Source organism: Lissotriton vulgaris, chromosome 2_2 (genome assembly GCF_964263255.1).
Source record: "Lissotriton vulgaris chromosome 2_2, aLisVul1.2, whole genome shotgun sequence".
NCBI lineage: Eukaryota > Metazoa > Chordata > Amphibia > Caudata > Salamandridae > Lissotriton > Lissotriton vulgaris.
In genome coordinates, this window is record NC_141688.1 from 2,603,006 (window position 1) to 2,615,089 (window position 12,084).

The 12,084-nt window shown below is 40.5% G+C and overlaps 1 protein-coding gene across 1 annotated transcript in view; it reads right to left on the reverse strand.

The window, feature by feature from the left end:
- LOC147728924 (stimulated by retinoic acid gene 6 protein-like) overlaps window positions 1–12,084 on the reverse strand; it is a 538,794-nt gene that overhangs the window by 188,495 nt on the left and 338,215 nt on the right. The window contains exon 10 of the mRNA XM_086959168.1: window positions 3,806–3,926. Within this exon, the coding sequence (XP_086815294.1) occupies window positions 3,806–3,926 (121 nt within the window). The remainder of the gene's footprint in view (window positions 1–3,805; window positions 3,927–12,084) is intronic.

Genomic DNA, 12,084 nt, shown 5'->3' on the forward strand with positions numbered 1-12,084 from the left:
ATTTGCTTACGAGCGAACCCCAATGCTTCATTAACAGCTGTTAATGTTTATGCTTGGGGTTTACCAGGTGGAAGACAGTCTGGTACAGTTGACACCCTGAAGGCTTTTCCTGAGGGGACTGTGTGATGCTTCCAGTCTGATTATCGCAGGGGACTTTAATTCCACCTTTGAGCCCCTTGACATAGATACTTTCAAACTGCCTGAGGAAGAAGATGTGTTGTGGAATGTTCCTCCCCTGGAGCTCCCACCGATCAAGTGATGGTGTGCGGCAGCTCTTCAGTTAAAGGCACTGTGTATGGAGTAGGGCCTTAGGGCAGTAAATGGTCGCACGCTCTCTAATAAGCAGGAGACTAACACTTTTAATAAGGGGAAAAGTTCAAGTAGAATAGACAATATATTAATAAATCTAGAATATTGGTCCCCGCTTATGGATATGGAGGTTAGGGAGAAGGCTGAAAGCGACCATAATCCCCTGCTATTAAAGATAATTATTGAGGGCCTGACACAGTCATTAATTCCCCCATGTTATGTTCCACAAGCAAAGTTCAGCTTTGTAATAGTACAAGGAGGGTTAAATGGGATAGGATAGTGAGTAATGAACTTGTACTGACTGAAAAAAGGACCACAGTTTCCAACACCCTGAGTGACTTACAAGCCACCGCGAGCCCAGCCTAGTTTAAATAAAAGAATTACATTGGCTCACGAGGACCTGTTTGACAAAATATGATCCTTCTTTTTGAAACCAGTTAAAACCCTGAACAAACAAAGGGTTAATGAGGATAAATGGTATAACAAGGACTGTAGGGTAGCCTACAAATCGCTGGCGGCTGCCATAAAACTGAATGTTCGGGCAACTGTTAAGTTAGCTCGCCAGGTATTACAAATTTACACTTCATAAGGCTAAAAAGGACTGGGACGAGCAGGGATGGTTGTATCTTTATCAAGCCAGTCAGGAGAGGAACCTCCAGTCCTTCTGGAACCAGGTTAAATGGGGGAGGGGAGGACAGGCCCCAGCACCTCATAGCCATGTATCTCAGCAAATGTGGATTTTGTCCTTCTCTAACCAATTTGCGGCGGAGATAGAGAGCGCTCAGAAGGAACGCTACACCATCCGCAATGTGATACTGCGCAAAGCTTTGACATAGGGGAAGTCTCAATAGCATTGGGTGCAGTCACCAGTGACCTAATGGTGTTCTTGCTGACCTGTTTCTTTATGGCAGGGTTACTTTGCAGGATTATATACTCATGTTAGCAAATGCCATTGCAACAGGAGCACCCATCCCCGATACCTGGAAGGGGGCTGAGATTTTACCTATTTACAAAAAAGGAGATTGCTCACTTCCAAGTAACTATAGACCGATCGGTCCTACAGCTGCCATCCAGAAAACTCTAGCCAGAATGGCACTAAATAGGATGCAAGACTGGCTTGTTGAAAAGGATATATTGACTCCACAACAGGCAGGGTTCCGTTTTAATGTGAGCCCAATAGACCAGGTTTTCTGGTTTATTTTGAAATATTGGAGGGTTGTTTTGTTGGCGGGAGACACTATTTATGCAGCCTTTGTAGACTTGAAGTCTGCCTTCGATGTAGTGTCTCGCACGAAACTCTAGAGGGTGCTCGCTGATCTGGGTATGCTCGCAGAGCTTTTATCTTTAGTAGTGCGTCTCCATAAAGAGAATTATGCCCAAGTTTGCTGGAGGTCGCAGGGCAATATGACCAGTAAATTCTCTGTAGAAAAAGGGATTCAAAAAGGGTGTGTTTTAGCCCCAAACTTGTTTTCATTGTTCATCAATGGGCTAGTTGGTTATTTTTCCACGCTCCCAGAGGACGAACCAACTCTTGCAAGAGTGAAAATCCTTATACTCATGTTCGCAGACGACACCCTCATAATTTCAAAAAAGTAGAGTAGTCTGCAGAGGGCACTACTGAGATTTGAAGGATACTGCAATGATCGTGGCCTGGTAATTAATTCAGATAAAACAAAGTTTATGGTTCTAAATAGACGTTGGGCCATTAAGGGAAGGGTACTTTTTAACAACTTCTTACTCGATCAAACTGACGTTTTTAACTATTTGGGGATAACTCTTGGGAGTAAACTCAACTGGAAGCAGCAGATAGAAACCTTGGCACTCAAGCATCGCCACTAGGCTGGCGCCTGGCTGAAAGAGTTCACGACTTCGAAGACCCAGCCCATACTTCCATTGCTAAAAATGAACATCTCTAAAGTTATAGGTTCCGTTACCTATGGTGCAGAGCTTTAGGGCTTTGATAGCTTAACTGCACTAACCCTAACTAAAAATAGGTTTCTGAGAAATTTCAGTGGTGTACCACAGAGTACCCCCATAAAGCCAGTCTACTCTGATCTAGGGTGTAATGGACTGGATGACATCGCTAAGTTTCGTCCAATAGCGTATTGGCGTAGACTATGGACTACCCCAGAGCTGCAGCACTATGCCTCTGCTTTAAAAGATGTATGGGCATTTGATACATCCTGTAAAATAAATTGGATGCAAAATATTAAAGTCATTCTGATAAACATGGGTGTGCGACATTTATGGGAAGACCCAAAGGGCCAGCAGTTTCCCACCAAAAAATTTAAAGGAACTCTACTGATTCTTGGTGGCGAGGAGGAACATATCGGCCTCGATTCTTCATCGCTGACAGGGAAATTTCCGGGGCACAAGCCCTGTCCCCATTATGAGCCATACTGGGACGTTATCACCAAACCCAGAGACAGACCCCTTTACCTACAATTTCGGGTGGGTACACTGCCTACAAACTTATTCACATGTAAATGGCACAACTCAAATGATAGCAAATGGAAGTTGTGTGAGGCAGGAGGAGACCTACTCTCACATGTTATTTGTCTGTCAGGCCTATCAGGTGCCACAATGCAAATGGCAGAAACCACTATGTAAGAACTTGGGAGTTAGAAGTAGTGCTTTTGCACATAAAATATTGGCGACTGAAACAAATGTTTCGACTGTCATAGGTCATATTGCTTGGTTCTTGAGCTGGGCGTGGCTTATCCAGGAAAAGATTATAAGATCGCCAATCATGGTGAACCCTCCGACAAGTAAATTAATAAGTAAAATGTTGGATTGGGTGGGTTAGCCCTTTGTTAGTAATATAATCTAGAACTTAGATGGTGCTCCAATTGATCTCTTTAGTAGCCGAAAATAGCGGTTTCAAATTGTTAGGTTTCCATTGCGCAGTGTATGGAAAGCTCTGAGGTTTGTATCGTGTTTTTATACCTTTTTTGTTTTTTATTGAAATTTTAATCATAATACTTTTCAATATTTATATGATAACTCTTATGCAACTGATCTTTTTAATATCTTTTTAATATGTGGAAAGTAATAGTTTGAATACTTAAACTTTAGAGCTATTAATGTTATATGTTTTTATTTTTACCCATTGCGTGTATTGTTTCTCGTCTTTTGTGATCTTGAGTGATCGAAATAAAGACTATTGATATGAGCAATTGGTAAGTAACAGCTCCATTTTACTATAACACACTATTCAGTTTGTTAAAGGATGCAGAGCTTCACTACAGAGAGACAGTTTCATTCGCATCAGAAGTTAATAGGCAAAGAAAGGCTAATTAATAGGTAGAGAACGTTACTTACTTAAAGCTAGCTAAACTTGCCTATTACTCTCTATTCTTTCTATTTACTAATGCTGAGGGGACAAGGGCCACATTTAGAGTATACTTTCTTGATAGACCTATGCCCATTCAGCAAAATACATTGCTAAGATGCATTCAAACAAGAAATGAATGCTTGCATTTAAACATGCATTGACCTTTTAGAATGAGAAGAGTCCTCTTTGTCTCGTCAGTATATGTCTTGTTAACAGCTTCCAGGATGATTGTGTCCAACTTTGTCACAGCTTTCGGTGAGATATAAAAATCCACTAGAATGAACTGGAGATAAATCTTGTGTTATTTCTCACAGGGACAAAAACATGATGTTGTCCAATTGAACACCACTTAGCTTTGTTTAATGCATGTGAGCCAGCATTAGGAAACATTAAATGTCTTGGTTGGCTTACCGTGTAGCTTTAGGCTCATAAATGATGCTCCCTTCAGTTCTGTAAATCTCAAAGCTTCCAAACAAGTCAAACACATTGCATTGAACCTGGTTAACAAACTTCCTTTAGTCTGCTTGAACATACCTCCTATCATCTGGCATAATATACACTTTTGCTTCTTGCACACTACCCTTAGCCTTGCATTGTTTAATCCTCTCAGCAGATGAGTGACATAGATATTCACTTATCAAGTTCCCCCACAGTGTTACCTGAAGAGTTGAATGTCCACAAATTTAACCAAGAATATGGACTGATGGTCTCAACATAAAAACATCAATTAAGAAATCACAGATCTTCGGATATCATAAGGAATGAGAGACCTCGGTGAATGCAGAGAGACCCACTATATATAGAAAATGACTTCAACGTGGCAGGTCTACAGGACTGAGATAATGCTAGTGTTGTGTCAGGCACACAGACAGCGTAGGTGTAGAAAACACATCACTAGCTACTTTAGGGGGCTGGTAGAGACAGAACCTTCTCTAGAGACGAAACCACTACTGATGAGTCCAAAGATATCCAATAGACTTAAAGAAATGCACTCCTACATAATCTTGTAAAGAACCATGAAGAGGAGTGGACTGGGGGTGGGGAGTGTATAGGCCTTATGGCCACTGGACTGGAATTTTCACCCACCACAAACCTTGATTTGTACCCCGTTCCTAACATGAGCATCTGTGCTTAGAACAAGATGAGTCAATCACAGACCCTTAATGAGAATGCCCTTATACCATCCCCCAGTGGAAGCTTCCTATATTAAATTTCAGGGCTGGCATCAATTGTTACTAACCCAACAAGTTTAGATACCAACAGGTAGGTGTCACAAAATGCTTGCGTATGTCCTGCCAATGCTACCACAGACACACAAAAAGTAATGCCTGCTGGACAGATTGCCCACTGATAAACTGTGCTAGCTCTATCTACTCTATTTACTGAGTGTTCCCGGTTCTGGATCTAGCCTAGGTCTCACACAAAATAACTGATATGGAAATAACTTCGCAAGGACTTTTTTTAACCACAGCATCCATCAGTATTTGCAATTGCTATGCCATGATAGGTGCCACAGGTTCTGGCCAAGACGTCAACGTTGTCTCTAAATCTGCGTTACTGGAGTTTGAGGAGAAACGTAGTCAAGCAAAGACCCTTTAAGCACTGTGTGAGTGTCCCTTGATGTAAGAGAGTCTGGGTACTCCCAAAGGTAGTATTTTTTATATTCTTCCAGGGTTTATTTCCATCCCAGCTCTCAAGAGCAGGCACTTATGAACATTTCTGGTAAAAATATGTCTGGATTTGGAAGACCTACTCCCCTGCTCCCCTATTCCGCTGCTCCAGTAGTTAAGCAAAGGTTGACAGGCATACTAAAAAATACACCATGCAATCCAATATGGGAAAAAACAGACTTAGTCTACATGCATTCTTATATTATTTACACTCTGTCTCAGGTGCTTTCACTCTTTCGCTGGTGAGTTTATCAATGAAGCACATTACAGAACCACCTCTGCTCTTGTGTTCTTGCTTGCCGTTACGGTACATGCATCACAAATCGAAAGAAAGTACGTGTGTAGTCTAATATAGGGACATTCATTTGCAAAAAAATGCCAGTGGTTGTTTAACCTCTGATGAAATCACAGGATTGATCCATGGTCCCATTTGTAGCCACTCTAAACCTTCCTAATTGCTGTAGAATGACCAGAGGTAGCAAGGGACTGTGCCAAGGGTAAGAACGAGCTAGCTAGAAGTAGCAGCTACTAGTCCTGACTGTCCTTGATTACAATGTTGAGTCCATGCCCTGTCTAGATGTGTCAAGATCCTAGACAGCTGTATCCTGTATCTTTTCATGATACCTGTATCAGCACCCAGGGTGAACCACTGCTTCAGTAAAGAGGAACAATGTATGGAATTACGTGCCTGTGTCACACACAAGATGTCTTCTAGAGTCTTCCAGACAAGCAATATACTGCAGACGCCCTTTTTATGTATGGCCTTAACATAGCTTTAACTCGCCACCTCATGTAATCAAAAATATCCATCAAAGAAAAATTCATAGATTAGTAGATGCCGTAAGTGACTTGGGGCCAGCCCTCTTCATCCATTCATCTGTTTAACTAATGTTCACATTTTGCTTCTGCCCACCCCAGCATAGACAGTGTAGCAATAGGTGAGCGCACTTGTGTGACATGCACAGAAAATCAGCTTCACTTCAGGGTTGGTATGCCAGTATTTTACATTGCCAGTGTTTTTTTCCCATTCTTTATGCTTTCCCATTCTTTATACTTTTTTATTTTTTTAGTCACTCTGTGTGTTTAAACTGTGTCTTCGAGTTACAGTAATTCACAGCCAATATAAATTTTTCTATTTCTTTTCTTTACGCTAATAGGAATCATGTTTTCCTGGTTTTGCACATAGCGTTTTGATACCTGCTTGCTAGGAAGCACTCATACTTTAAAGATTATATGGGAATGTTTATTCCTTTGTCATTTGAAAGTTTTATTGCATTTATATGTCTGCCATACTTAGGCGGCACATATATATTATCTACTGGCGGTCGCCAGTAGGTATATATAGTTAGGACCTAGTTACCAAAGGAAATTCCGGACATTCTATTGGGAATAACTTTGGCGCCGATTGAAGGATCTGCCTGTAATGTTCCTTAAATTTGCCACGCTCCTTCCCTGAAAGTTTCGGGGGGATTCGTCAGGCGGGAGCCCGAGAAAAAAGGGGGGGTCCCAAAACCTGTTTTCCCCTTGTTAATTTCCATAGGGACATTCTGACAAGGCTACAGCTCGAACGGCTGAACGGAATTACACCAGATTTGGCAAAATGGTAGGGACTGGTATGCACCAGTCCCTTTTGTATGTTTGGCGTAAATCGCTCCAGTAGTTCTTGAGAAAATTGAATTTGAAATTTTTCAAATGGCATTTTCTATGGGACCTTTAGACACGGCTACAGCCCGAACGGCTGAACAGAATTACACCAAACTTGGCAAAATGGTAGGGACAGGTATGCAGTAGTGCCTTTTCTATATTTGGTGAAAATCCCTCCAGTAGTTGTTGAGAAAATTGAATTAGAGCAAATTATACATCTATATGCGCTCACCGTACGTGCACCGTACGCGTACGGTACGCGTACCATACGCGTACCCTTACGTGCGTGAGTGAGTTTCTGATTGGCTGGCAGTCGACTGTCAACATTCCAAACTGTCCAAACCAGGAAGTGTTGGCCATCATCTTGTTTTTCAGGAGAGCTTAGGCACAAGAGTGGAAAACACGAAAAGGGGGCAGGGTAGAGACCCCCCAACCCTCTAGCCCTTCTCAGGGGGTACCTAAAAGGACCCCCAAGGGCAAAAAAAAAAAGAAAAATTGCGGGGTACGCGCACTGTAGGCATACAGTACGCATACCGTGCGCGTACCCCGCGATTTAAAAAATAAATATTTTTTTTGCACTTGGTGGTCCTTCTGCGACCCCTTGAGAAGGGCTAGGGGGTCCGGAGGTCTCAACCCTGCCCCCTTTTCGCGCTTTCCACTCTTGTTTTGTGCTCTCTTGTGCCTCACTTCTCCTGAGAAACAAGATGGCTGCTCAGGTGGTCCCAGAAGGATAATAACATATATAAACGTTATCCGCTAATAGAATTAGCATTTACAAAACCTTTGAAATTTATTGAAAAAAATATAGGTTTCACGCCTGATATAGTTAGGAGTTAGCATTTAAAAAACCTTGCAAATTCACTGAAAAATCCATAGGTTTCAAACCTTATATAGTTAGGAATTCACATTTTGAAAAACTTGCAAATTCACTTTAAAAAACATAGGTTTCAGGCCTTATATAGTTAAGAATAAGCATTTTAAAAACCTTTCAAATTCACTTAAAAAACCATAGGTTTCAGGCCTTATAGTTAGGAATTAGCATTTAAAAAATCATTGAAATTGCTCCTATATAGTTAGTTGTACTAACTATATTTCGCGCACCCGCAATCCACTGCTGATGATGTACATCATTCATGACATGGTCAGTGACATCACTGATGACATCACTGATGACATCTCAAATGACATCACCGATGACATCCCTGATGACATCTCATTTGACATCACTGATCACATCACTGATGATATCATTCATGTGATAATACGATGCACCTCCTCACACTCTAATATAACCTTTGATACACCCAGTGTTAAATACAGACTACCATTCTTGAAACCATTGACACGCCAATACCAGTTACTACATACGCACTCACTGATTCCTAGGTCTACACACACATTCACTCATTCACCCATAGAATCACTCTTGCATACAGTCACTCATAAATACAACACTATCATATGCACTCATACACCTAAACAAACACTCACACACTGCCACTCATCCATGGAGTTACTCACACGCCTAGTCAGTAATGCAAAGAATCAATCACGCTTCCATTTCCTCAACTATACAGTTATACACACAACACCTTGCTTATTCAAACATATACTAACACATATTTTCTCTCTTATACAATCACTGATACAAGTACACAATGATCCATACAGCCACTCGCACATTCACTGGCTCTCATGCATAGTCATTTATATATGCCAACTCTCACATGCACTGTGTTTTACATATGTACTTACTTGGACATGTAGCACTGAGATATCCATTCACTCACCAACACACCCATGCACACAGTCAACCGCCCATATAGCTGTTTCCATATGCACTCTTGAACTCATACACTTAGTGAATCAACTGCTCACATATCTAAGCACAGAGTCACACACCTCCCAGCCACCCACACACACACTCAGTCTCCCATTCAAATACTTGGGCAACCAATCAATAAATCATATAGCCACTCATATAGCTACTGATCAACACATGCAGCAGCTTACACAACAACAGACATACTGATGCACACATTCAGACAGTTTAGTCACTAGCCCATGCATTTAGTAAGACACATTTAATCACTCACTCATACAGTCAGTCACGCATCTACTAAATCCGTCATCCAGACAATTATACATTCACTCATTCTTCAATATGTAGAACATATTTAAACTTTACAGAAACAAACAGTCACTGGATGATGTCATCAGTGATGTCATCAGTGATGCCAAATGAGATGTCATCAGTGATGTCATTTGAGATGTCATCAGTGAAGTCATCAGTGATGTCACTGACCATGTCATGAATGATGTAATATGTGACATCATCAGCAGTGGATTGCGGGTGCGTGAAGTATAGTTAGTACAACTAACTATATAGGAGCAATTTCAATGGTTTTTTAAATGCTAATTCCTAACTATATAAGGCCTGAAACCTATGGTTTTTTAAGTGAATTTGCAAGGTTTTTAAAATGCTAATTCCTAACTATATAAGGCCTGAAACCTATGTCTTTTTAAGTGAATTTGCAAGTTTTTTTAAATGCTAATTCCTAACTATATAAGGCCTGAAACCTATGGTTTTTTTCAGTGAATATATATATATTCACTGAAAAAACCATAGGTTATAGACCACATATAGTTAGGAATTAGCATTTACAAAACCTAGAAAATTCACTGAAAAAACCATAGGTTATAGACCATATATAGTTAGGGATTAGCATTTACAAAACCTTATTTTACCCGCACAAAACCATAAAAATTCGCATATATAGTTAGTTGCACTAACTATATATCGCGCACCCGCAATCCACTGCTGATGATGTCACATATTACATCATTCATGACATGGTCAGTGACATCACTGATGACATCACTGATGATATCATCCGCTGACTGTATGTTTCTGTAAAGTTAAAATATGTCTTACATATTGAAGAATGAGTGGATGTATAAGTGTCTGGATGAAGGTTTTAGTAGGTGCATGACTGACTGTATGAGAGAGTGATTAAATGTGTTTCACTGAGTGCATGGGTTAGTGACTAACCTATCTTAATTTGTGCATCATTATGTCTATTGTTCTGTAAACTGTTGCATGTTTAAATCAGTAGCTATATGAGTAACTATATGGGTTATTGATTGGTTGCCCAAGTATTTGTATGGGAGACTGAGTGTGTGTGTGGGTGGCTGGGAAGTGTATGACTCTGTGCATAGATGTGTGAGCAGTTGATTCACTAGATGTATGGGTTCAAAAGTGCAGGTGGAAACAGCTGTATGGACAGTTGACTGTGTGCATGAGTGTATTGGTGAGTGAATAGATATCTCAGTGCTACATGTCAAAGTAAGTACATATGTAAAACACAGTACATGTGAGAGTTGACATATATAAATAACTGTGCATAAGAGCCAGTGAATGTGTGAGTGGCTGTATGGATCATTGTAAACTTGTATCAGGGATTGTATAATAGAGTAAATATGTGTTAGTATATGTTTGAATAAGTAAGGTGTGTATAACTGTATAGTTGAGGAAATGGAGGTGTGATTGATTCTTTGCATGACTGACTAGGTGTGTGAGTAACTCCATGGATGAGTGACAGTCTGTGAGTGTCTGTTTACACTGATTGTATCTAACGTTATTTTGGAGTCTGAAGAGGTTCATCGTATTATCACATGAATGATGTCATCAGTGATGTGATAAGTAATGTCAAATGAGATGTCATCAGTGATGTCATTTGAGATGTCTTCAGTGATGTCATTTGAGATGTCATCAGTGATGTCATCAGTGATGTCACTGACCATGTCATGAATGATGTAATATGTGACATCATCAGCAGTGGATTGCGGGTGCGCGATATATAGTTAGTGCAACTAACTATATATGCGAATTTCAATGGTTTTGTGCGTGTAAAATAAGGTTTTGTAAATGCTAATCCCTAACTATATATGGTCTATAACCTATGGTTTTTTCAGTGAATTTTCTAGATTTTGTAAATGCTAATTCCTAACTATATATGGTCTATAACCTATGTTTTTTTCTCAGTGAATTTCAATGGTTTTTTAATAGCAAATATCAAAAGCTGTAAAATGTCAAGTACGTGGTAGGTAAAATCATTTTCTTATTTATGCACGCTGATGTGCTTTGAACGCTGCCCCCCCCTCCTCTTTTCTTTTAGGAGTATTCTCTCTTTGCAGATAGTGAAGGGTAGGTAACACAGGGCTTTGCCCCTGTTGTAATTCGTCGTGCCTGCTTCCCTCTCCATTTGGTTGATTGTTATCCTAGCATTTATTGTTTTGGAATTGGTTCTCTTTGGTTCATTCTCTATTTACAAACAAGCACAGAGTCGCAATACTCTGTTTAGTCTTTGCAGATAGTGAAAAATCGTTAAAAAACAAAAGGAATCAAGCAAAATCAGTAGGCCACTAATGGGATCTCTTTTTGACCTCGCTAAAATAGAAACATTATGAACAACCCCTCATGACAAATACGAAACAAGTGAGAGGAACTGAGCTCGACACCATGATGGCTGCAAGACAGCTCGGCTCCGCCGCCCACCCCACCCATAATAACGACAAATACTATGCAAATATTATAAATATATACAACACACCAGCAAAGTAACAGGGTAAAATGTTTTATTAAATAACTATTTACATGGCAGCCTCCTGCAACATCGATCCAAACAAGCCTTTGTATTTTGGGCTCAAAAAAAACAATCAATAGTAAGATTTTTATAGGTGAGTGTAGGTTCATGGTTTTCCATCCACAGACTAAAACCCTGGAGTGGGAGTGAAAGAACAATAACTAGTTAAGAAGGAAGGCAGAGGTTGTGGGAAGGACTCTGGATATGGTATGTTGCTTGGTCCCTGAGATGCTTCGATGTCACTGCCTAGCACAAATGGCATAAGTCCTGGATGTTGGGTGCCATAGTTGAGGGTTCGGAGCAGCGCTTGTAACTCTGTCTGAAGCTTATTTGCACCTGCTGCAGCTTCACTATTCTCAAAGTAAGTGGGGGCTGTTTGTGGACCTGACTGCATTGGAAAACAATGTGATGCGGTGCCTCCCTGAACCGCTTGACGGAGGCCCCGAGATAATTGCGCCTGCTCCACACCTTGTCGCACAAT